This window comes from Sceloporus undulatus, chromosome 3 (genome assembly GCF_019175285.1).
Source record: "Sceloporus undulatus isolate JIND9_A2432 ecotype Alabama chromosome 3, SceUnd_v1.1, whole genome shotgun sequence".
Lineage (NCBI taxonomy): Eukaryota > Metazoa > Chordata > Lepidosauria > Squamata > Phrynosomatidae > Sceloporus > Sceloporus undulatus.
Genome location: NC_056524.1, coordinates 210,540,066 through 210,568,027, shown reverse-complemented (window position 1 = coordinate 210,568,027; position 27,962 = coordinate 210,540,066). Strand labels below are relative to the sequence as shown.

At 42.7% G+C, this 27,962-nt stretch overlaps 1 protein-coding gene across 1 annotated transcript in view; it reads right to left on the bottom strand.

The window, feature by feature from the left end:
• SEMA4G (semaphorin 4G) overlaps positions 1–27,962 on the bottom strand; it is a 126,348-nt gene that overhangs the window by 85,481 nt on the left and 12,905 nt on the right. Inside the window, exon 2 of the mRNA XM_042458498.1 lies at positions 3,975–4,221. Within this exon, the coding sequence (XP_042314432.1) occupies positions 3,975–4,095 (121 nt within the window). The 5' untranslated portion in view covers positions 4,096–4,221. The remainder of the gene's footprint in view (positions 1–3,974; positions 4,222–27,962) is intronic.

Sequence of the window (27,962 nt, the reverse complement as noted above, 5' to 3'; positions counted from 1 at the left end):
AAGAAGCACGACCAACAGCTAGAAACAGAATTATCTTAAGCATCAGTTCATTTGTTATTCAAGCAATGTAGTTGCTACCTCTGCAGAGGTAGATGCTCCACCCTTCCTCTATGTGTGGTTCATATGTCACATAGTTCTGGAAACCTACTGGTCAGACACAGCTTCTATGTCACTCACATAACATACAAACAGAGTATAAGTAGCAGCAAAGCATTTGCATTGTTAATATTTGCATCAGGCTATTCTGAAGAGACATCTCATGTGAAATTCAAACTCAATGGATTGCTTTCAGTAGCTACTGGCACAACTGGCATCCCTTGATATGAGATGTCAAAAATATCCTAAACATGACTTATTGCTTTGTAAATTATTATATCCTCTGAGAAGGAACAAAAACATTCTGACTGCTCACAGAGAGAATAAGGGAACAAATTTTTAAAGTTCTTGGTATGACCAACATAAATGAACATGTTCTTGGGCAAAAGTATTGATACTCATACAGTGAACCATCTTAAAGAGACATTCCATTCTAGCTACAAAAATATCACAGAATAGAGAATTTGCTAGCAGAATTGTCAAATTTTGTTACACTAACTCCATCTTTCCAATTTTTCAGAGATTTAAAAGTTTTTGCTTTTGGCCATTCAGTTCATGTTGAATGTTTAACTATCTGTCTTCCCAAATTAATAGCTAACTTAATTTATTATAGTTTACCCATGAAATCTGATGTAACACACTTTATAAAATATATCATGGGGTCATCAGAAACAACAGAAAAGCAGCGAAGTTTACAATCTACTAATAGCTGAGCTATTACATCTATTTTTTTCCACCACAGAGCTGCAATTCAGATATACACTTTGAGCTAAATCCAATTTTAGTCCTAACTATAACAGACCCATTGAAATCACTGGGACTTGCACACAGGAAATAATCTGTAAAAAGACAAAAAGAGGAGACATCAGTGGGCAGGTTCTCCATATGGGCTGTAGCTACTACCACTAGTTCCTCCATTCTCCTAGTTCTCTCTCCTAGTTCCAAATTCCAAAGCCCCCAAACTAGCCCCATTCTTTTGCCACAATTTAGTCAATCCCTCCCCTCTAGTAACACAAAAAGTTCCAAAATATGCTGCTCATGAATAAAGTCCTAAATTGTCAATGCCTTTAGCAAAACCACAAGCCTATTTCATAAAATAGCAATTTAGAATGCTGATTTTGCAAGTAGAATGAATCAACTTCATATCAGAATAAATCACATACAATTTTTATTCTGTGTACATAAATTTGTGCTTCCCACAATCTGCCCCCACCTACCCACCACCCACCAAGACAGGAGCACAGATTATCCTAAATCTTGGTATTACTTAGCAGGTTTGGTGGTGGGGCTGGCCAATACAGTTTAATAATGCAGAAGCCATACAGAGGAAATCAAGACAGGAGCTCTGTATGCAAGGTAACAGAAGCAAGCAGAAGGAAAATTCTGACCCTTCCCCTCATAAACACACACATACACAAAAACCCTTCTCCTGCATTCATGAAGAAGTTTGTGATCATGTGTTCACAATGCCTCAGGGTTCCTGGGAAACTGGAGCAGAGGAGATTGCTCCAAGACGCTGATGTAATCAGACATGCATGTTAAGGCAAAAGACAGCAGCTCTGACAGCTCCAATCTGGCATGTAATAATCAGTGGCAGGCAGCTCCCACACAGCTCTCAAAAGCAGGTTTTCCCTGAATCCCTCTTCCATAATAGAAAGACAAGGAAAGAAGGGTGGAACTCCTGAGGACTATCAACAGTGATATTTCCTCTGCTGTTATAAAGCACACCAAAAGCTAATATTTCCTCTATTGTTATAAACAGCCACAAGATAAAAACAAAGTCAGCACATCATTGCTATCATTATGTCATCCAAAAACACTGTTCTTCTGCACAAGACCAGTAACTTGCTTGTGTTTTATCATGCCTCTTGCTGGAAGTAAATGTCCAGGGTCACAAATACGAGTACATTTTAGCCTTAGGAGAGGCTGGGGGAAATGGGGGGGGGTACACTTGTACAAAAGCTAGGAAACCACCAAATAAGGGTGCCATGGGGAAGGGAATTTGGCCTTCTGGTGAAACCCAGAGGGCCAGACTACGATCTCAGGAGGAACATATTCACCTCAAGGTTCTCCACTTCTGAGACAGGCAGAACATTCCAAGAGACTACCAGTCTCCACTCTATTATTTTGGAGGATTACTCTTCTGCAGATATGACAATGGTGACACAGGCATCTCTATGAAGTCACAATTTTATCTTCAGAATATCAGATGAGACCACAAATCTGATCTTAGAAACTAAAAAGAGTTTTATTATCATATTATCAGTGTCAAATTTAGATGCAGCTATTTTTCGAAAAGCTCTAAAACTAGAAACTGAGAGGTAATGCCTTGATCGCACACAAACCTTTTAAAGTGAAGTTGAAAGAAAACTGAGTATATCCTCTTCATTTCTCTCTTACTGAGGATTACATCATCTTCCATAAATCTTTCAAGTCAACAAATTGACTTGCTACATCATCATTTTGTCACACCACAGCTGACAGAATTAGATACAAAACTACAAAATCCCTATCATTCCAGCACTAAATCATAATATAGCAAATACCTCCAAGTACTGTAATTCTGGTAGATCTTCCAAGTCTGCATCACACAAGAAGCAGGAACAGAATTTAGAGCTGCTTTTTATATTCATTCTGTATGACCATGATGGTCCGTGAAGGCCTACCTTTTTCTCCCCTGAATTTCTGGTTGGTTAGGGATCAGAAGATATGTACTGACCTTTTCAGATGCCTAAAATCCTAACTGGCCACCCTTGATCTAAAAGACCCATCTAAAATTATGAGACCCAGTCTGGTGTAATAATCTGAGTGCTAGATTAGGAGTCCAAAAGACCAGAGTACATATCCCTGTCCAACTAAGAAACCCATTTGGTGACCCTAGGCAAGTAATTCAGTCTTAGAAGAAGGCAATGGCAAACCTTCTTGGAACAAACCTTGCCTAGAAAATCCTATGAAAGTGTCTCCATAGGTTGGAGTTGTCTTCAAGGCTGAAAGCCAGCATGATCTAATAGTTTGATTGTTAAGCTAAGATTCCAGAAAACCAGAGTGTGAATCCCCACTTGGCCACAGAAACCCAGTGGGTGATCTTGCCCTGGACATACTGTCACAGCCTAAGAGGAAAGTAACAGCAAACTACCTTTGAATAAATCTAGCCAAGAAATGTGGAAACAATTTAAGACACAGCAACAACATACGGTTCTTGAAGAAAAGACCCCAAAAGCTTTGTTTCAGATATCTATATATATCAGCAATATCTGCTACTAACAAGCACATAAATTTCAAATCAATATGTCCTACACATTATAGTTACACACTAGAGAAGGAGCATCCATCAAAACAAGGTGTGAGGATTTACAGAGTTTGTGCTTTAACCTGTATCATACCAGGATTTATTTACGGGATCAAGAAGTTAATCTGATGCATAAGTAATTTAAAGCATTGAAAAGAGGATTATAAAGGACACTCCCCTTGCCTCCACTTCTAAATAGTGGACTATAAAATAAATACTAAGGACAATACATTGAGCAAGCAGAGTGATGAGCACTTCACACTCCATAAAAAGCATTGGTTACCTGGTAGCTATTTCCTTCAAGCCTAAGGAGGACATTGTCAAAGCACAACATATCTCCGGTCATACTGTTTTAAAGGTGCCATAGGATTAGTCATTTTAATCATAAACTACAGTAGTAACTGTGGAAGGCTACAGAAATGTGACAAGGCTTGCAAAATCCACAAATAGAGGTAATAAAAGGCAAGAACATGGGATGTGCATATATGATGAATGCATATACAGATCATCATAAAAATATATGGGAATAAATAGAACTTCATATACATTGCAAATGTGCCCAGCTAGGAAAGGAGGAGCATTTTTTTACCGTTATAGACAATTGTCATACGAGGAGTGGCATCAAGATCCATAGTAGCCCTTCTGGAGGGATACGCCATTACTGCGACCACAGAGAGAGCCATAAGATAAACGGGTATATTCCTTCTCATTCTTCCAAGTCAAGTAAGGCTGCTGCCCACTGGGCAACACAGCCCTTTTCTATAATTCAGTCCTAGATTATCAGGTGATCCTCCCACTGATTTCTGCAAGTATCACCACAGGCCACAGAGCAGTTCCTGAAAGATAAAACAGCACATTTTAAAAAGTAAAACATTAAATCACAATATTGCTAATCAAATCTTAAGAGTTAGCAGCATTCCTGAGCTCATATATTTACCAATTTGATCGGGAATGGTTTTGGTGCCTCAAGGCCTGGGACCAAAACCAGCCATCCTGGGGCCCAAATCTGATTTTTCTAAGGCTCTTTACAGCCCTCTTCACCACAATAACACTGTTTGGTTGTTTCCCAATTTCCCATGATATGGATTTTTACCCATTTGGAAAAGATGAAATGATTCTTCTAAAGCTTAGTTCTTGGCAGAAAGAGTTTTAAGGCGGCATGTTCAGTCCCATCTACCACTGGAATGCTCCCCCCACCACTACCACAAACATCCCTGAGTTGCATTAATTAGGTCCTTGGTCTGAGAGGGGCTCACCAACCTTGCCATATATCAAATTAAGCCCCATCATCCAAAAGAGCAAAGAAAAACTGCAGATGCATATTAATCCAAGGCACTTCAGTGTTGTCTACTCAACCACATTGATTTTGCCCTTCCAGTATCCCTAAAATGGAAAGTAATAGAAAGACTGCAATCTTGCTTTAGCCCAAGATTATTTTGCTTTAGTTTCTATTCCCTTGCATTTCTGGAGCCTGACTTACACTCCAAGCCTCTTTCCTTTCCACTATTCTTACATGCCAATCTGCTGCTGCTCCTCTAAATATTATGTATCTCCTCCTCTTCTACCCTCTTTAGTTTCATCATTCTCAGGTGAGTGCCATTTATTTTGCTATAGGTCTTGGTTGTACTCATTTTTGTGCTATGTATTTTTCTTCATTTTATCAGCCACCACTTGCCAACTACTGTGTTATTTGTGAAAAATTCGTCTTGGATTTCCGCATAGCCCAAGAAAGGCAAAAATTGTTTGCCTTTGCCTACCCTGACCTGCCCTCATTAAATGTCAGCCTGCCAACAAACAGATTTTAAAAAATCACAAGATTCTCCTGGGATGGGTTCTGCATGTTATAGAAACATGAAGCTGCTCTGCTATAGCAGAAGAAGAAACAGTGTTATGGCTTTAGTTAGCAATTCTGTCTACATCATTAAATATCATGCATTAAACATTCAGGTCTAAATGTTTTTTGGGGTGGAAGAGCAACAACTACATGCTAATTGTGATTTATTTTAGTCATCAAGGATTTTATTCAAGATACTAAAACCCTTTAACACAATGTGTTGAGTGATTAAATGAATGCTCTACTGAAAAGATATTTTGCATTTTTATGACTTGCAACATAAATATTTTAATTTGAACTCACACAAAAAATAATTATTTAATGTAAGATCTACTATACAGTAAGGCTTGATCTACAACCTGTATTAGGAATTACCATGTAGTTCAATATTCTATCCTAGTTACAACTCCTCTTTTACAATTCATTCCCTCTAATATGAGAGCCAGTGTGGGAGACCAAGGTTCAAATCTCCAGCCATGGAAAACCACAGAGTAATCTCTGACAAGTCACAGTCTTTCAGCCTCAGAGGAAGGCAATGGCAAAAACCTTCTGAACAAGTCTTGTCAAGAAATCCATGTGATAAGTTGTCCTTAAGCAGTGTTGCCAATTTCCAGGAAATTTCCCAGAAACAGGGAATTTTAAAACCTTTCCGTGTCATTTCCGTGACTGTCAAAATTCCGGGGAGATTCTGGGAATTCAATCTCTCACCCAAACATACCTTCCTGCCTCCAAAAGCCTCCCGACATATCTCCCATCCCATAAGTCCCACCTCCTGTAGCCTTCCCATAGTGCCTTGCACCCTGACCCCTGATCCCGAAGTCACGTCTCTCCGACCCAGAAGTCCAGCTCCCCATCCAGGAAATTTGGGGGAATTTCCGGGAGATCCAACCCAGCATCAGAGGATTTCCTTCAAGGGTGATTGGCAACACTGTCCTTAAGGTCCCCATAAGTCAGCAATCACTTGAAGGAACACAACAATAACAACCACCTTTAATATCTGGCACTGATATAGCAAAGTACTTCACACATATCATCTCAATAAACAATCATTCTGTAAGAAGTGTTGGTATTATTATCCTCATATTGCATATAGGGAACAGGGGGTTGAGACAATGGAGTTTATTGTAGTGGCCCTGAAACGAGCCCAGTGCGTTTTAAACGTGTGCGCGCACGGGCATGCACAGAACGGGATGCGACCAAGAACCCCATTTTATCACATGCCAGAACGCCGCCTTTGCCGCTGGGCATTCCAGTTGCGTCCCCATTCCGTTCCAGAGGGTGCCATTTCTGAGAACGCTTTAGAACAGTTATCAGAAATGGCGCCCTCTGGAACGGAACGAGGACACAACTGGAATGCCCGGCGGCAAGGGTGGCGTTCCAGCGTGCAATAAAATGGGGTTGTTGGCCTTATCCTGTTCTGTGTGCACCCACCCGCACACGTTTATAATGCACTGGGCCCATTTCAGGGCCAGTACGATAAACTCCAATGAATTTATAACACAAACAAAATTTAAGCCAAGAACTTTACAATTTGCAGCCTGGGCCATGATATAACTTGAGACCGGCACCTCTCCCTCGAAGGCTGGGGATGCAAGAGAAAAGCCTGAAAGGAGTATGGCACAATGGCAATGTTTTATTAGGACATGAGGTTCCTAGTATTTGGGGAAAGATACAATATAAATATAACTAATAAATAAACAAAATAAGCAACATGTCAAAAACAAAATGTATATTTATCATGCCCTAGTGAAATTGGTTATCTCCTAAATCCGGGACCAAATGTTGATTATTATCAAAGATGTATAAGAAATATTTATCAGGGACATATACTTAAGAAAAATGTCAATAATATAGGGCAAACATTATGGTCTCTTCAAATAGGTTCCCAGTCAGTCCCAAGGTCAGTCAAAACACAGGCAGCAAGCCTGTCATACCAGACATGCAGTCTCTAGAAGATCTCATGTACAAAAGCCTTTCTCAACAACAGTTGTTCAGGTATATGCTGTATCAGAACTTGTTATTCCAATGTGTTGAGAAACAAATAAAATGCAGAGAAAAATCAGCAAATTTCTTCTAACTGTTATGAAAGAGGACAGAAGTTTAAGCTAGTAAAATATTCTTGATAAAATGCAAAATGTGAGCAGAAGGGCATGCTCTGTTCATCTCACTGCATTTTAATTTTGTTACTTATACTTAGTACTTCCATCTCAATTCCAGAGATCTGTGTAAAAATAATTAAAGTTCTGCATTCAAAATGTTTGTTGGTTTAATTATAATGACTCATATAGCAGAGAGTAGTTTTGCTGAATTTTGAACACATACACACACACACAAATCTGGGATGGAAGAAGACAGTCAAAGAGAGGAATATGGAAAACAGTAGAATGGGAACTCAAAGCTTTGGGAAGACAAACATAAAAGCCACAGCTTCTGTCTACTAAGATCTCTTCAGCCATTATAAGAATTCTGTATTGAGATTTACCATTGCACTGATCAAGATGGACAATCGCAATACTCACAAGATAGGTCATTGTATAAGGTCTCACATTCTCAGGTTATATAGGGGTTACAATTTTGTATAGTTTTATCATCATTATTTTTAAAAGCATTTTTTCTGTTCCCCAGCCAAGAAGGCTCTTAGGGCAGCTTAGAAACAATCATCTGAAAGAAAGAAACAGACCTTGACAGCAAGTTCCTAAGTGTAAAAGAACACTGTACAAAAAGCTGGAAATGAACAGGTGAGTAAGCAAACAGTCTTTCTGCAGGGCTAGCAGATTGATTTCCTTTCTGTTTCCCAATCTCTCTGTAACCTTCTATGGGAACTGCTGGTGATGGTGACAGCTGAAACAGGAACTTTCATGGAGGAGGTACTGGTACTTCAGAATGATTGGTGGAATGGCCCTGCTTCCTATCTCACTTTCTGCCACAATTTATTTGAATGGCTACCAGTAGTCACTGTTGAGGCCAGATCCTTATGGAGGTGGTCTTTCAGCATGGCTGGGAGATAGTTCTGCTTCCCGTTTTATTGCCCTCAGTAACAGCCAATTTAAGTCAAGTAAACCTATGAGTTATACACTACAGTATATAGTTACATTAGCTTGAAACCACTTTAACCATCATGGTTCCATGAAATGCTGGGATGTTATGTGGATGTTCTACCTTGAATCACAACTTAGATTCCATGGATTTCAAGTCCCTTCTAGCTCTATAGTCCTTTTCACTTAAAACCAAATACAAAAGTTCTCATCAATCCCATTCTGCTAATACCTATAACATTAGGAGCTTCTTGTCTTTCCTCCTAAGCCCACCCTTCAACACTCCTTTTCTGTCTCTGTGGACAACATTTCTATTCAACCAGTCCAGCAAGCCCGCAATCTTGGTTTTATCTTTGATTCTTCTCTGTCGTGTGTCCCTCTGATCCAGACCACAGCCAAGGCTTGTAGATTCTTTTTATACAATATTGCCCAAATCCGACCATATCTCTCCACCTCTACTGCCAAGATCCTGGTCCATGCCCTAGTGGTCTCACGACTTGATTACTGTAATGTCCTCCTGGCTGGGCTTCCTCTTTCTCACCTCCGTCCTTTAATTTCTGTCCAGCATTCAGCTGCACGCATTATCACATCCGCCCACCGCTCTGACCACATCTCTCCTGTGTTGGCATCCCTTCACTGGCTCCCCTTCCCTTTCCGCATTCAGTACAAGCTCCTGCTGTCGACGTTTAAAGCCCTCCATGGGCTGGCCTCTCCTTACTTATCAGACCTTCTTTCTCCTCACCTTCCAACTAGGGCCCTCTGTTCTGGTAGTCAAGGTCTGCTGTCCCAGCCCAGGATTTCCTCTGCCCCATCTCGGATTTGCCCCTTTTCTCTCACTGCCCCTCACTCCTGGAACCTTCTTCCCCCGCGAGCAAGAGCCATCACTTCTTTAACCAGCTTCAAAATGGAGTTGAAGACCATCCTGTTCAGGGCAGCGTTCCCAGGCATTGCATAATTGTCACTTGCTATTTGATGTTCTTTTGTTGTCTGTTTTATTTAATCATTTCCTGTATTGCTATGTATTTTATATGTATTATCCTACTAGAGAGGCCCCTTCCCCACCACCACTCCCTTTGTGTCGTGTCTTTTTAGATTGTAAAGGCAGGGAACCGTCCAATTAAAAAGATTGTATGTAGAAGCGCTGTGTAAATTTATAGCGCTTTATAAATAAAGGATAATAATAATAGTAATAATAATAATAATAATAATAATAATAATAATAATAATAATAATAATGCTTTTGCGTTCAATGCAGAAAGATTATAAATATGACTGAAAGAAGCCAATGCCAATGGAGATTTGTTAAACAGTTGCAGAAGAAACTAAAGGTGGAAGTAGCACTTGTAGAGGCTGAGGAATCATTTACCAAACAGTAAAACCATTAGTGATGTGGATTGTTGTAGGAAAGGGATCATCATGAGGGAGCTCTGGTGACACAGTGGTTAAATGCCGTACGGCAGCCACCATGTTGTGAGATTGATCACAGGGTTCCAAAGTTGACTCAGTCTTTCATCCTTTCATAGGTCAGTAAAATAAATACCCAGCTTGTTGGGGGCAACTGGCTTACACCTTGGCGCGTTACAGAGTGCTGAAAAGCGGCGCTCTGCCTGCGCCGTCATTAGCTGCGCCGAGAAGCCCCAGTGGCCAAACTGTGAGGCTTCCCAGCACAGCTAAAAAGAAGCACCAAAATGGCGCTTCTTCTCGAGTTGTGGAAATGATGCAACGAGGCGCCAATGGCGCACTCAATGCATCATTTTCGCAACGCTACGTGCAGACACTAAGCGTCTGGCACGTAAAAATGGCCACGCCCGTGTGTATAGGGTGCGGCCATTTTTACGCCCCCGTCACGTGCTGGGGTGAGGCCGGTATGGACGCTAGGTCCTCGGCCAACTCCTAGCACGTGACGGGGGCGCCGCAAAGGCCTGTACAGAACGGGCCATTGTAAACAGTTTAGAGAGTACTGAGTTCACTATGAAGCAGTAAAGATAAAGGTATCCCCTGTTGAAAAGGTTGTCAAGTCGTGTCCAACCATAGGGAGTGGTGCTGATCTCCACTACTACGCCGAAGAGCAAGCATTGTCAGAGACTACTCTGTGATCATGTGGCCAGCATGATTGCACAGAGTGCTGTTTACCTCCCAACTGGAATGGTACCTGTTTATCTACTTGCATTTGCATGCTTTCGAACTGCTAGGTTAGCAGAAGCTGGGACTAGTGATGGGAGCTTACCTCACCATGCTGCACCCGGGTCTCAAACTGCCAACCTGCCTATCTTGTAATCAAGAGTCAGAGTCTTAACCACTTGAACCACCACATTCTGTGCAGTACAGAAATGTAAATACTGTTGCTATTGCTATGAGTGGTATGCTTTATATATCCAACAGAATCACTATAGTTATTGAAAAAGAGATTCACAATTTTGCATGTTTCCCTGCACACAGAGTAAGAGGAACGTTTGGGCTCAGACCTTTCTTTCCTAAGTAGCTAATTTGGGTTTGTTTGTTTGTTTGCTTTGTATATAGCGAGAATGAATTTATTTTGTTTTAATATTTTAAAGTGCTATGCCCTTACCCCTCACTGCAGTCTTTAGTGGTATTGTCCACTATTCCACCATAAAATTCTACCCCACCTCTTTACAGACTTTGCTGTGCTTTCCACAACAAAATTCCATTGAGGACAAGACCTTCAATCCTCACAAGTGAGCAGTGCCATCCCTAGGGATAGGCAGTGAAGATTACTCATGGCGTCATCCCCTCCACTGACCTCCTCCCATACCAATCCATAGAGAATCCTTAGTTATGTTTTTTGTATTAATGTTACTCATAAACCATAATTCCCATATATCACTGGCTGTAATGGCAAGAGTTGTAACAAACAACTAGCAAAAAGAAAATTATACCTTTAAATTACAGTATCATACACACAGCCAAAATGTATTTACGTGCACATTGTTTCATGTGGTTAAAGTGAAAATTTGGTAAGATGTAATGTTTTTAAAGAAAATTTTAAAATAATTTTTTAAACCTGGGTTCTTTCTTTTCTCCTCCCACTGAGCCTCACCCCACTCACACCATCTTTTCAGTGTTTTAAGGGGACGCAGGTGAATGTCACAGCCCATTTCTGCCAAAAGGCAAATATTTGGGGAGCAGTGGTATCACAACCCCTGCAGGATATCACCTGGTATGGCCCGCAACCCCCCCCCTCCTTGTGACACCCCTGCAATTGAAAAGAACTAGTTTCAAAACACACCAACTGATTTAAAAATATTTTTCATAGCTTTTGCCAAGATTCCATCTACTACATACAGTTCTTTCACTTGTAGTCTAGGATCACACTGGGGAACAATTCTAGGATGGTCAGTAAAAAGGTAGAAATAGGAGGGCAGTAATTCAGTACTTCAGGTCAAAAATCTAATATTGGAGTTGAGCAAACTGTTGCTTTCCAGATATTATTAGACAAGAAATCTCCCTAGCCCCAGCCATCATAGCCAATGGTAAGAAATGCTGGGAGCTGACATCCCAAGTTCCACACTTTGCCTGTCCTTCCATTATCTCCACAAAAATTTAGAGGGGAACAGTCGTTATCAAGCAACATGTATGGTCTCCTAGCAAAGATCTTTGATTTATTGTGGGTTTTTCAGGCTATGTGGCCATGTTCTAGAAGAATTTCTTCCTTGGGATGCTTTTCATCTATGCAGATGAACTGGATGGATAAAGATGGAGACAGAAGCAGGGAGGCTTGCATATACAAAAAGGCTTCAATTTTTCTGCACCATGAGAAAAGCAGTGCTTAGGCTAGGATAGCCCCACTGAGCTATTCAAGCTATTAAATGATAAATGGGACAGAATGGAGAGGAGTTTTTTCTTCTTCAACCATACAGAATTTATTATTTAAAAGCTGTGAAGTTATTCATAGCTCAAAAGCTGGAAGCTCTTTCGATGACATACTAGCGCTTATAAATTCTGTGACACAGCAGTTATGCAAAAGCCCAACTAACTTTATGTTTATGGCCAAAGAATTACAGAAGAAAAGCTGACAGTATAAAAATCAGGCTACATTTCTGTAATAAGCAAAAAAGACCTGAACCCAAGAAATGTAAGATCACTCTAAATGAGAAGTAGATTGTAATCAATAATAGTCATGTCAGGTGAGCATAATAAGCTAGACAGAATACAGTATAATGATATGGGCCTCAAGCTCACTCAAAAAGGGATAAGACCACTGCGTTTTGATCTTCTATCTACACCAACAGCTGAAGAATTGGATGGGGTTTCTGATAATGAATCTGAGACTAGTGAGCTGGAGCCTATGGAACTCCAACCCTTCCTCTGAGCTCAGTTAGCTTGAAGGATCAAATACCACCTACTTTTCTGCCTCCACAATGGTGCAAGGTGAATGTCAGGTGGGAAGTCACAGAAAGAAAAAGCATTCTTCAAACCAGAGAGCTGGCTCTTTAAAGAACAGGTAGGCTAGACAGAGGGACTCCTAATGCCACAGTTCCCCTCCAACTTTTGTTAGAGCAAGTGGCTCACTACGAGCTTTCCAGGATGCTAACTTGTCTTTTAGATACTTGCAATAGGCATTTAGGACAGTACAGAGGAAACAAAACTGAGTTTATCTTACCAAATTCTGTCTGGTCTTGAAAGCTAAATAGGGGCAGCTCTAGTTAGTACTTTGATGGGAGACCAAGTGCAGTAGTTCAGAGGAAGGAACTGGCAAAACCATCTCTGTGTATTCCTTGTCTAAGAAAACCCTATGAAATTAATTGGAATCCCATTAGTTGACAGGTGACTTGAAGGCATACAGACACATAGCCATTTTTAATAAGTCATTTATGACCTAAAAAAAGTCAGAATGTTGTGCCAAAGAAGCTACTGCAGTGCTGCTTAGATTGAAAAACAAAACACAGGGAAGTGAGAAACACTTTACACAACCAGGAACATGTCATGATCCACACTTTAAAATTACTCCACCACAGAGCTTTCCCAGGTCTCTTCTGATTATCTGTGGGATAGCAGCCACAGGAACTTTCTTGAAACTCTCCAGTTCAAATATTAATCTGTGCCATACTAAGGAAAAGCTTCCCAAAGCCCAGAGACACAATGTGAAATGATGATTGGCTTCTCATAGGTTTTACCACCTTGAACACTCGTTACAGGCAAAGCACTAGCAGCCAGCATGGTATAACAACTGCCAAGGTTCACAGACTCTGGCTGGCATCTGTTTGAAGGAGAAAGAAGAGGCTGCTTCCCTCTTCCCCCATGTCTGTGCTTCAGTATTATGCAGAGATGTCCCAAGTAAAAGAATTACAACCACCACCACTATCACTGTCATTGTCTATAACACCTGTGGGCTTTCAAATATACTATGAACTACAGATGCCTTGTCCACTATTCCGGTTCACAGAACAAGACGGAGGAAGTACCAGGCAGCTAAAGCTACAATGTTCTATTCAGCATCACCACTAAATCCCATTATCCCTTTCACTCATGGTAGGTTTCAGAGGTTACCTACCAGGGCGACCCTAGATGGCTCAGAAGAGTTATCTTGCCCAGGGCACCCTCAAACCTGGAGCCAGACCTAACAGATGTAACATGCCCAAAGAAGTGTGGAGAATTCCAAAACAAGCCAGGGTTTTGTATAAAGTGGTGATACTCAATTGTCTCAGGATGTTCCATGCTCTCAATCTCTCTCTCTCCCCTCCTCCCTCTTAGTTACTCCTGCATGGGCTCATTCACATTAGTCCATATTCCACTTCAGCTGTCATGGTTCCATCCTATGGAATCCTGGGATATGTAGTCTAGTGAGGCATTAGGGTGCTCTGGCTGAGAATACTAAATATCCCTACCTAAACTCCCAATCTCAAGATCCCACAAAATAGAACTATGGCAGTTAAAATAATAGCACTATAATTTTGTGTTGTGAATGGACCCTAGCTGAGCTGAGACAGAGATAGGCTGCAGAGAATATTCCTAAATTCAATGAAGAAAGTATGAAGAAAAGAATTTGGAAAATAGGTAATTAAAACAACCATACCTGCTAACCGTACCTATACTTAACCATTACGTACTACGGATATCAGTGCAAAGCGAAGGCCTACTTGATGAAGAATTTAATCACAAGGCAGTAAATTGCAATTGGAGCAGGATAATCACATCTTTTGCTGAGGCTTATCACATTATATCGGTTCTCTTCTGTTGTTCTCCTGGTGGGGGACTATATGGAAAGCGTTTCTTTTCATTAACACAAAAACTTTATTAATGACCTTCTTTTCCACTACTGTCCTCCTATCATTTGCAAATCAATAATTCATTTCTGCTTTAATGCCAATTATGGATGATCAGGGGGGCAGATTTTAGGTGTGGCTTAGCTGCCCTCTGGTTACCAGTTATCATGTGGGAAGGAGCAGACATTTCTATTTGATTTCCTTTCAATTGTGGCCCTGGGGTTTGTCAGAGAAGCCAAGAATGGAAAACTTTGCTCTCTGCTCCCCTCACCCCACCTCCTTTTGCCCAGTTCCAAAGTCTCACTCACACATGCCTAGTAATGGACAGTTTAAAAAACATTTAGAGGCGTTACAAACCACCGCTTTGCAGCGGTCTCCCGGCGCTGCTGTTTGCTCCGCAAGGGAGCCGGCGCAGCCAAACCGCGCGGCTCCCTTACAGAGCAAAAAAGAAGCTCCAAAATGGAGCTTCTTCTGGCGTCGTGCTCATGACGCCGCGAGGTGCCAATGGCGCACTCGCGACGTCATTAGTGCCGCGCGACGTGCGGACGCACAGCGTCCATTACGTCAAGATGGCGGCGGCCATGTGGAACGGCCGCCGCCATTTGTTACGGACAGAGTCCGTAACAGGAAGAGGGGCGTCTGGAAGAGACGCCCCTTTTTTAAACTGGGACGTCCTGAGGACGTCCCAAGTGGCGGTTTGTAACCCGCCTTATTTTATTATCCCTGTTCTGCAGTTCTTGGTAATAACATTCACACCTGATTAATTGCTGGCAGATTAATCACTAGAATCATAGAATCATAGAATTATAGAATCGTAGAGTTGGAAGAGACCACTAGGGCCATCCAGTCCAACCCCCTGCCATGCAGGAAATCCAGATCAAAGCATCCCTGACAGATGGCCATCCAGCCTCTGTTTAAAGACCTCCAAGGAAGGAGACTCTATCACCTTCCGAGGAAGTGCATTCCACTGTCGAACAGCCCTTACTGTCAGAAAGTTCCTCCTAATGTTCAGGTGGAATCTCTTTTCCTGTAGTTTGCATCCACTGTTCCGGGTCCTGTTCTCTAGAGCAGCAGAAAACAAGCTTGCTCCCTCTTCAACATGACATCCTTTCAAATATTTAAACAGGGCTATCATATCGCCTCTTAACCTTCTTTTCTCCAGGCTAAACATCCCCAGCTCCCTAAGTCGTTCCTCATAGGGCATGGTTTCCAGACCCTTCACCATTTTTGTCGCCCTCCTTTGGACACGCTCCAGTTTCTCAATGTCCTTTCTGAATTGTGGTGCCCAGAACTGGACACAATATTCTAGGTGGGGCCTGACCAGAGCAGAATACAGTGGCACTATTACTTCTCTTGATCTAGACACTATACTTCTATTGATGCAGCCTAAAATAGCATTGGCCTTTTTAGCTGCCGCATCACACTGTTCACTCATGTTCAACTTGTGGTCTACTTGGACTCCTAGATCCCTTTCACACGTAGTTTCATTCAGCCAGGTGTCACCCATCCTATATCTGTGCATTTTATTTTTCTGCCCTAAGTGCAATACCTTACATTTCTCCGTGTTGAATTTCATTTTGTTAGCTTTGGCCCAGCTTTCTAGTCTATTCAGGTCATTTTGAATCTTGATCCTGTCCTCTGGGGTATTAGCTATTCCCCCTAATTTGGTGTCATCTGCAAATTTGATAAGTATGCTCCCAATTCTGTCATCCAGGTAATTACTTTAGCTGCTGGCTTTCATCTGCCAACAAGTAATCAAATCTATTCCAAATCAGGAAGCTGCCACAACAAAAGCGAAAAAATGCTTTTTCTTAAACCTAAGACTGTTTTCATTTCATGTTATATTTCGGAGGGGGGGGGGAAGCATCTGTGTATGTGTGTGCCACACTAAGAAAAGGAATGGGAATGATGTCTTTGAGGAGATAGTAGGTGAGCAGTCACAAATGCTGTGGGTGATAAAGTGTTAGCACAAACAAAGGTTGCAATTCCAGAAAGGTTCTGAAGGTGCTACAGGGAAGTGAAGAATCCTGATTGTATAGTGTTTTCAAAACTATTTTAGCGGGAGATGAGCCTGATGTAATGAAGTTCCCAGTGTCAAGTAATAAAAAGTAATTCAATCACCTATGCCAGGGGTAGGCAACCCGCGGGCCAGATGCAGCCCGGCAAGGCCTTGGGACCGGCCCCAGCCCGGTCCTGCCGCCGATTGCCGCTGGGGCCTTTGGGGGGCAATTGTCTATAGAAGCCTCAGAAACATGCATTTATACTAACATTTTTTTAAAAAATCAGCAAATTTTTTCATGTGTCCTTCGTTTTTTTAAAAAAGTGTCTTCCATTTGAAAATTTTGTCCTACATTTGTCCTGGTTTATTTATATATTTAATTTTTTAAAACATTATTTAATTATTTATTTTTTGGCTTCGGCCCCCCAGTTGTCTGAGGGACAGCAACTCGGCCCCCGGCTCAAAAGGGTTGCCTACCCCTGATCTATGCAAAGTGAAGGAATGGGGTTTCCATTTCATTTATTTAAGATGGACTGGGAATCATGTGGCTTTCTACACTTCACTGGACTACAGCTCCCAGCATTCCTCACAAGTGGATATACTGGCTACACCTGATAGAAATCCAACATTAATAGGGCCACATGATTCTCACCTCTGGTTTATAATTAAGTTGAAAAACAGCTATAGTAAAGGGGACTATATCCATCGGGATAATCCTTTAGAAAGTTACAGCTCAGGCAGTAAATTACAGAGGAAAAAATCCTTTACAAGATTTACAGTTCTTGCAACTCTACTCTAGACTGTAATGGTTTCAAGAAACTTCAGCATGAAGCAACTGCTCAGACTGAATTCCTGCTTGGAAAAGAGGATTCAAAAACACATTATATAACTCTAGATTAGCAAAAGCCACGATGCAGATCTACTGGCAAAGTCTGCTTATTAAAATAATGTATGCTTAGCTTTTCATTCAAGTTCAGTGTATGATTGATTTTAGATAACTATATGTACATATGACCCAGCATGGTGTAGTAGTTTGAGCATTGGACTATGACTTTGGAGAGCAGGGTTCAAATCCCTGTTCAGCAATGAAAATCCACTGGGTGACCGTGGGCAAATCATTGTCTCTCAGTCTCAGAAGATGGCAGTGGCAAACCTCCTCTGGAGACAATGGCCAAGGAAATCCTGTTTGGGGTTTCCTTTAGAACTGGAATTAAGTTGGAAATGATTTTAACACATACAACAAGATATGCAGTTCACAAACTAAAATTTAGGTTATAAATTTGTCCAAGTTATAAATCTGGAGTATAAACTGAAAGTATAAATCCAGAGAAGCACATACTAAAGCAGGTTTATAGCAAATCAAGACCAGAGGGGTTCCAGCTAATCCTCTCCTTAATCCCCAACCATTGACTAAATGCTATTACTCTCAGTTCTCAGGGCATAAAACTGATCCAAGTTTCCATTCAGTGAAGTACAGGCAGCCCTCCATAGCCATGGATTTTTTTATCCACAGATTCAAGTATCCAGGTTTGAAAATATTTTTTTAAAAAATAGATAAATTCCAAAAAGCAAACCTTGATTTTGTCATTTTATATAAGCAACACCATCTTAGTGTGCCACTGTATATAATGGGCCTTGATTTTGATATCCATGGGAAGTCCTGGAACTAAACTCCAGTGGATACCAAGAGCCCACTGTATTGTACAGTCCAATTGTTGAGCCACACAGCCAGCTGCAGAAGCGTCTCTGTCCAAACGACACAAGCATCAAAACATTAAGCAGACAGCCAAGTCAGGCATCTGTGCATGTTTAGCAAAAAAGCAGAGACCAGAGCACTGAACTGTCCACTCTCACACACACCTTTTAAGAAAGAGAGGGAGAAAAGTTAGTAGATAAGGCCTTTTGGGATGTGATGGCAGCATGTCATTTCCAAGGTCACAGCTCCTATGCTGTTGTAGAGAACAAGAGTTCTCAGAGGACAACACTCCAGAGAAGGAGTGAAGATGACAATGAATGATTTTAGAGTGAGTACATTCTTAAAGGGAATAAACAGCTTATTGTAATGCCTGTATACAGATGTGTAGTATGACCACAGTTGGAATACTGTACACAGATCTCTGGTCACAACCTGGCACAGAGAGAGAGAATGAAAGAAAGAGAGGTAAAGTTTTCACAAGCATCCACCTCAACTGTGGGATTTGCTGCCTCGAGATGTAGTGACAGTCATCAACTTAGATTTAAAAGGGGCTAGACTACATTACTAGTCACAACTGATATATATTATTTCTTCCATTACTGCAGGCAGCAGGATTCTGAATAACAGTTGCTTGAGAGAACAAACAAGGGGAGAATGTTATTATGCTCATGTCCTCCTTGTGACCTTTCAAATGGCAATTAGTCACTGTGGGAAACTGGATGCTGAACTTTACAGATCTTTGGACTGAGTAAGTAGGGCTCTTATGTCCTTACGATCTGCAGCAATTATAATGTTATGTCTAAAATGGTGTCACCCCTCTATTTTTGCAAACTTGAGATCCATGGTTTTTATTATATGCGGAGGAACGACCTTCATTGAAGTTAATGGTGTGCACAGGAGCATGTAGCCATTCAAGCCTATGGAGTATTTCCAAATTATCCACGGATTTCCAAATTTGCAGGGGGGTCTGGAACGGACTGTATTCCCAATGTTTCGGAAAGAACTGTAAAAAAAATCCCATATATAGTGGTAGCAGATACTGCTCTTTACATGGAGCTTAGTTTTGAAAGGTGAAAAAGTAACTGCAACCCCCCCCCCCCCCGGCTTGGCCCCAGGCTTCACCACACCCCTGTCAATTAGTACACATCACTGTGGAACAAATTTGGCTTCAAGATAGAAGGAAAACTGCAGGTATGTGCCTTCATATTTAACTTTTCCTCTTGGGGTCATTTGACACTACCCAGTTATAGCCTTATGGCTCCACTGCAACTGCTAAGATTGCATCTTATGGCATCCTGTGATTAGCACTTTAGGAAGGCAGATTTAAAAGTCTCAACCAGAGAGTTCTAATGCCTCACCAAACCCCAGGATTCCATAGGAATAGGCTTGCCATATCCCACCTAGGGGCGGGACTTTCCCAGTTTGGGGCGGGTCTGCACGGTTCCACCCTGGTTTGGCCACGCCCCCGGGATTCCCCCCCCCCCCCGTGAGGCCCTGTGTCTCCCAGGCCCCGGCGAAGTCTTAGAGCAGCTCCGCGATCGCGGAGCCCTGGAAGATCTCGCCGGGGACTTGGGAGACACTGTCTCCCAGGCCCCGGCGAGGCCCTGGAAGCAGCTCTGTGATCGCGGAGTCCTCCAAGGCCTTGCTGGGGCTTGGGAGACGCTGTCTCCCAGGCCCCAGCGAGGCCTTGGACAATGTTTTAAAATGTAGGACCTTTTTTTTTTAATTTCCTGGCCAGGAAATTTTAAAAAAAGGTCCTACATTTTAAAACATTGTCTTACATTTTTCCCGGTTTGGAGGTCCTCGGGATGGCAACTCTACATAGGAAGCAACCACTGCAGTTAAAGTGAAATCATAGTTCTATAACTGTGCATTGTAAAAGGGCCCACAGAAAACAAAGTGAGGAATAAGAGAGCAATCAATCTAGGTGATTTCAAACAAAATTACTATGGGTTTCCAATAAATTTAGCCATGATTTATGCCAGAACTGAACAGATGCTGCTAAGGCCCACACAAAGGAAGAACAGACGTTTCTATTTGACAACATGGAGCATTTTTCAAATCAGATAAAGATAATGTTTTCCCGATGGTTTTTTGCCAGCTCTGAAATGCTCTCTTATATGCCAATTAATAAAAATGGCTCTCCTCATCCCACACATTTTCAAGAAGTAAGGATTTGCTTAGCAATGAATATCACTATCATTAATCAGCAGAGAAACATCCAGTTTGGCTTTCCTGTTCTCTATCATTCATATATCATTCAAATTAACTGCAAAGCCAGAGATATATACATGGTAAGATAATTATATCTTTCACATGCAAAGGGATCTTGTAGCACCTTTGAGACTAACTGAGCGAAAGAGGTTGTAGCATTAGCTTTTATAAACTAAGATCCAAAACACACTACAGAAATAATCCAGTTTGAGACTGCTTTAACTGTGCTGGCTCAATGCTGGGCAATTCTGGGAACTGTAGTTTTGTGAGACATTTAATCTTCTCAGTCAGAGAGCTCTGGGGCCACAACCAACTACAATTCCCAGGATTCCCTAGCACTGAGCCAGGACAGTTAATGTGGTCTCAAACTGGATTATTTCTGCAGTGTGTTATGGACCTTAGTCTACTACTTCGGATGCTACGGTAAATCAAATAAAGTAGAGTAAGGAGTCATGCAGACATGAAACAAACTGCGCCAAAAAGAGCTGAAGGATAGTTCAAATGCAGATTTTAAATTAGCTGAGAATACACTTTTTCATGATGTGCCTATTACTGAACATTTTGATCAATTTAATCCATATTTTTGATCAGTTTAATGCATATTTTCATTCAACTTTAAAAAGTAGCTGCATGATTATCAGATTAAAAATAAAACTTTCATACATTGCAAGCTAACAGATCTCTGTAAAAATATATCAGAGTCTTTACAGATCCTACTGATAGGGGGTTATATATGCCAGGAATGCTATACTGTGAATACAGTAGAGCTAGGGTTGCCATAAGGCAGGACCTCCAAACTGGGACAAATGTAGGACAAATGTAGGGCCACATTTTCAAATGTAGGACACGTTTTTTTAAAAAATGGAGGACACATGAAAAAATTGATACTTTTTTTAAAAATGTTAATATAAATGCATGTTTCTTAGGCATGCTCAAAATGGAGGACATTTTGGCATTATTCCTAGACAGAAGGCTGAAATGTACACTGGTACCTCGGGTTACGAAATTAATTCGTTCCGCCATTCCTTTCGTAACCCGAAAATTTTGTAACCCGAAAAGGCTTTCCGTTAGCACTGGAAAGCCTATAGCTGCACTTTGCAGCATTTGAATTTCGCGCCGAAATGAATTTCGTAACCCCCCGACAACTATTTCGTTATCCGACACCAGTTTCTCTTCCCATCACACTTCTTTCGTTATCCCGGACACTCTACGTAACCACCTCATTCGCCTATCCCGAGGCACCGTGTACTCTCTTTTGGGCCAAACACCCCCCCCCCCCCCCCCATTCTACAAGAACCACTTCCCACTCCCACAGCAGGCGCATTAGCTTTGCAAGATCACAGGCAGACCTTGTGCATTGCAAACTACATTTCCCCACTTCCAAGCAGGCCGCATTTGCAGACCACCGGCAGACCTTGTGCCATTGCAAACCACTACATTTCCCATTCCAAGCAGGCATAGCCCCCCACCCGTCCGGCACCCCCAAGATCCACAGGCCAGGCACCCTTGTCGCATTGCAACAATCACATTTCCCACTCTCCAAGCACCGGCATACGCATTTGCAAGATCACAGGCAGCCCCTTGTGCCATGAAAACTACATTTCCCAACTCACCCACGCAGGCCCCCCCTAGCATTTGCAAGACCACAGGCAGACCCTTGTGCCATTGAAAACTACATTTCCCACTTCCAAGCAGGCATAGCATTTGCAAGATCACAGGCAGACCCTTGTGCCATTGCAAACTACATTTCCCACTTCCAAGCAGGCATAGCATTTGCAAGACCACAGGCAGTCCCTTGTGCCATTGCAAACTACATTTCCCACTTCCAAGCAGGCATAGCATTTGCAAGACCACAGGCAGTCCTTTGTGCCTTTGAAAACTACATTTCCCACTTCCAAGCAGGCATAGCATTTGCAAGATCACAGGCAGTCCTTTGTGCCATTGAAAACTACATTTCTCACTCCCAAGCCTTCTTAGGAATTCCCCCTTCCTCCTTTTCCTTGCCCCCTCCAACCCCCCCAAACCCCTCATCCCCTATTTTTCCCAGGTATGTCTCAACTTAGGAGGGATTTATGGGACAGATCCAAAGCCTTTTTTCTTTTCTAATGGGGGCAAAGCCTTGAGAAGCCCTGGACCCCTGAGAAGAAGAGGAGGGGGGCTTAGAGAGAGGAAGAAAGAGAAAAAGAAGATGAGGAGGGGGAAGAAAGGAAGAAAAAGGAGACGAGGAAGAGGAGGAGAAGAAAAAAAACGGAACAATAATAAGAAGAGAAGGAGGGGAAAGAGAAAGGGGGAAGCAGCTTGCCTGAATGTAAATTCCTCCCTGCATGGATGTTGCCCAAATAAGGAAGCAGAGGGCTGGCCAATAGAGGCAGGGCAGTGCAGCAGACCCCGCCCCTGCTGGGTTCAGTCCTCCTGCTGCTGCTCCAGGCATGCTTCACAGGCAGCACTCTATAGAAGGCAGGCAGCAGCCCTGGGAGCTCAGAGTTGGGCAGCCACCCGGGGGCGGGGGCGGGACGGGATCGGGCACGCCCCCCTGGGGGCGGGAAAGTCCCGCCCACCACCGTGAAATGGCAACCCTAAGTAGAGCCAAGGGAACATTTGAATGCATGTTTCAACCAATCTGGACACTGGAGTCCCTTCTTTGCTTTTTTAAGTATCATGTAGAGACACAGGCAAAGACAGACAATAACACATCTCTTTTCTGTCTTTCAAAGACCTTTAGCTTCCAAAGAAGAAGCAAATGCAGCAGCCACCACCACCACATCATGTTGCCTTATACTGAAAGTAGCCAGATTTACCCAAACTCTTTGACTTCTTACCTAAACACAAGAACATCTATAAGGAAACAGGTCCTCAACTCTGATCCAGAATAACAAGCAAAAGTGGAAATATCTACAGTTTGAGGATACTCAGCTTACAACTGACATTACCAAAAGTAAATCACACAAATGGATAACTTTTGGGTAGAGGAAATTGTACACAGGCAGCAGATCAGGACCATAGCAATAGCAATAACATTTCTATACTGCTTCATAATGAACTCAGCACTTTCTAAGCCGGGGATTCCCAACCAGGGGGTCGATCTACCCTTTCTCAGGGGTCGCCAGGTTGGGGCTGCCACCTCCTCCTCCCATCTTCCTTGCGGGTGCTGGCACCAGCACCGCCACCGCACAGGAATGGGAATGGGGCTGCCTCCTTCTCCTCCCTTCTTCCCCGCGGGTACCGATGCTGGCACCGCCACCACGCGGGGATGAGGATGGGGCTGCCTCCTCCTCCTTCCCTCTTCCCCACGGGTGCCGGCGCCACCACCGCGTGGAGATGGGGAAAGAGCTGCCTCCTCCCTTCTTCCCCGCAGATGCCAGTGCCTGCACCACCACTGCGTAGGGATGGGGCTGCTACTGCCTCCTCCTCCTCCTCACCTCCTCCCCGTGGGCACCACTGTCACCGCCCCTTCTTCCCCTCCTCCTCCTCCACATGGCTGCCGTCATCACCGCCACTGCTATTGCAGAAGCAGTGGCGGAAGCCCTGTGCAATGGCGGCCGCGGCAGGCCAGAGCAGGCCTGGCTGGCATGGAGGAGGAGGCGGAGGGGCTTCCAGCAGTCTTTGTGGCCAGATGTCCCGCCACTTTTTCCAGCCGGTGGCCTCCCTAATTGATTGGGAGGGCGGGAAGGGGCGGGACTTCTGACCGCACAGGCTGCTGGGGCTTCAAGGTGGCCGGAAGGCCCGACCCTTCCTGGTCTCCCAACCAATCGGGGGGGTGCCGGGCAGGACTTTCGGACGCAATGGGGGTCACGGCCCAACAAAGGTTGGGAACCAATGCTCTAAACGGTTTACAATCTTGTAAGCCAATTGCTCCCAACAAGCTGGATACTCATTTTACTGACCTACGAAAGGATGGAAGACTGTCAACCTGGAGCCCTCTGGGATCAATCTCACAACACTGTAGCTGCAGTACTGGCATTCAGCCACTGCGCCACCAGGGCTCCCTCCCATTGGAAGGACCATGGGGAGAGCAGGATGAGAGCATGGGGGAAAGGACAAATGATTAAAAAACATTATTGCTTCCTTAGAATTCTAGTCCAGACTGAGTCCCTCAAGTTTACTTTTGAGTAAAAATTTAAAAAATGTAGCTGCTTTGTTGCTGTGTGCCTTCAAACTGTTTCCAACTTATGGCAACCCTAAGGCGAAGTTATCATTGAGTTTTCTTGACAAGATTTGTTCAGAGGAGGTTTGCAATTGTCTTCCTCTGACGTTGAATGTGTGACTTGCCCATGTAGATGCTATATACATCTTTAAAATGACATGGAGTTTGACTGTGAATTAAGGGGCAGAGTTTATACTCTATAAGCATGGAGAGAATTCATCACAACTTGTTCTCCATTTCCATGTCAATATATACAGAACCACAGAATTGGAAGAGTACCCAAGGGCCATCAGGTACTCCAGCTCAACACAAAATCTCCAGCTAGAGCATCACCAACAAATAGCTGTCCAGTCTCTTTTTGAAAACATCCAGACACTGAGAACTCACCACCTCTCTAGGCAATTGGTTCCACTGATAAATACAGAAGAATTCCACTCAAGAGCAAATATGGGATCTACCCTCTTCCATTTTTTCGTTCAATCTACTTAAATTCTGCAAACTAGAATATCTGTCCAGGCTGAGAGTGTTTCCAAATTGGAGGGGGGTTGTTAAGCAGCCCTGCATATCCTGTGCAATATTTGTGAGTCCTTTTAGTTTTATATCCCACATCTGGAGACAGCATGTTTCTGAGAGATTGATGACCTTTCAGGAATACTAGGTCAGGTTCCTAGGAAAAAAAGTATAGCTTCCCCCAAGGCATGTGTACAACCAGGTAAACAAAGCTATCAAGTGCTCCTTCCCTCAATTAATCTATTTTTCCTCTTGAAACTTCAGACAAAGGATCTCTTCACATCCAAAGAAGTAAGCAAACTTCTCTGATTACTTTATGTGGTGTCCCCAGTCAAATTTCCCCATCCATTTATCTCAGGGATATCCCAATCCAATCACTATTTTTGTTCCATGAAAGTTAAAGCCATCAACCAGTCCAGAATCCCATTGTTCTGGGATAAATCATTTAGCTTTTGTTACCTGGCCACAATCTTCTCACTGGAATGGTAATTATAAGCTCACTGCAAACCCCTAAAATTCTGCTATCCCCTTTCCATATTTCCATTTTGGTTAGCTCTGTATGCTGTGTCTATTGGAACTGCTATCTTGTGTGTGTGACTGCACTTTGCATTTTTCCAAATAAAACTTTCTTAATTCACCCAAGACCAAGTACAGTGGGCACTTCCCTTATGTGGGGGATCCGTTCCGGGGACCCCCCAATGTAAGGGGAATTCTGCATATGCTCAAGCCCCATAGAAAATAATGGGGCTCATGCACACGGTGGTGTGCATGCCATTACCCCTTCCGGATGTGCCAAGGCTTCTTCTGGTGCGGACTTCCAGAGTATGCTGGAGTCCACATATAACGCGGGTACACTGTATTAGTATACACTGGTGTAAATGGTCAAAAATTACCCAAGCCTCTTGCAAAGCTAATTTCCCCAACATCTGAAGTAATGCTGACAGTTGGTGGGAACCTCCCACCCCCCTTCACCTGTTCTTTGGGTAACGAGGGGAAGCTCTTGCTACTAATCTAAAAGCACCATGACCTTCCTAAACAGTATTTTTGTGGGCAGTAGGAAAGACAAAAGAAGCAGTGGGAAAACTGGAAGACTATGTCATCTTGACCTTTTTGGACTCTGTGATTAAGGCTTGGGATTTATATAATAAATGTCTTTTCTCAAAAGAAACTATGGAGCGTTCTGCCGGTGTTGCTGTTTGCTCCGCGAGGGAGCCGCAGCAGCCAAACCGCGCGACTCCCTCGCGGAGCAAAAAAGAAGCTCCAAAATGGAGCTTCTTCCTGCGGTGCGGTTATGACGCCGCGAGGCGCCAATGGCGCACTTGTGATGTCATAAGCGCTGTGCGACATGCGGACGCACAGCGTCCGCTACATCAATATGGCAGCAGCCGTGTGGAACAGCTGCCACCATATTGTACGTATTCACTACGTACTAGGGTTAGGGGGGTGCAGAAGCACCGCCCCTTCCTAACCCTAATACGTAGTCAATACGTATTTTATGGCGGTTTATCACCCGCCTAAGACAAAAATGTGGACAGGAGCTTAGGTAGACTGATAACTATTCAATTCACATTACTTCCCAAACCTCTATTCAGGTTTCTTTTCTTCTCTTTTTTTCTCCCACTGCAAGATAACGATTGTAAACCAATCAGGTACAAATTAAAATTAATCAGCTTCCATAAGTAACTGGTAAATTTATACCATAGTTCATCTACCTGCATCATGTTCCCCCTCCAGCTGCTACCAAAGAGAGAATTTTCAATCTAAGACTATAAAATGGAATGAGAAATGATTAATTCAAGACTAGTTTATCCAAATAATCAGTTTATACCACAACAAATCAACAGCTGTTCCTTATAAGTTGCCAGCATCCTGTTATCTTCCCTTAAGGAAACTATGTTCATTTTGGGATATCACATTTTCCCCTGCATCCACCTTGTAATATATTATTACAAAGAAAGTGCTGTTCTTTCCCTAGTCAGTTAAGCATCATGAATTTGCAATGGACCATCTGGAACAGGTTTACACAAGTGTCGTGGACATAATGCTTTCTCGGCTCCACCCTCCCCCAGATGGCCATGTTGACCTTCACAGCAGCACTCAGTGCAGCAGAGCCAAACCTGAGCATCTCAAGGTGTGGAGAAGCTTTCTCATTTTTGCCTTCCACTACAACATTTTAATGGAAACCTCAGCTAGACAGGACACCAGGATTTGGCCTTGAAGTTAGTTTTCAGTCTGCAGGCAAATCATCCATCTTTTGTAATAGGAAAGATAACCAATTCTTAAAAGAGAGTGACAGAAAGATAAATGACAATGCCACCCTGTCTAAATCTTAGGTATCCTTTGTACAGTCAGACCAATTCCATACACTATACTGGGAAAGAGAGAAAGTAGGTTTGGATTTACATTATTTTATTCTATTTTTATCCTGCCTTTCTTCCAGCACTGGATCCAAGGAAACATACAACTTTTTCAAAACACAATACAGCTTGAAACTCAGCACAAGAGTTAAAATACAATTAAACTAAACTTATCTTTTTAAAAAAGTTAAAATGTATGTTAAAAGCCATTTTTAAAACATATTTAAAACAGAATATGCAAACAATACCCTCATTAAAATCTCTGTCTGCCACAGCATATTAAAATGGCCTAGGGAAGGTTTAAAAGCATGGTAAAAATGTTCCCTAAACCCCCAGAAAACATGTGGGGACAAAAATATTTTTTAAAAAGGGAGATACAGCCCTCCAAAGTCTTCTGGGTGGCTAATGCAGCCCCCTAGTCTCCCATAATTGCCCACCCCTGGCTTAAACATATGGTAAAATCATTCCAACCTAAATCCATGATGGTGGGGGGCGGGAAGATGTTCAAATCTGGATGAATTAGAGTGCTGTTCAGAGTGCAAGAACATGTACAAAGTGATCTGC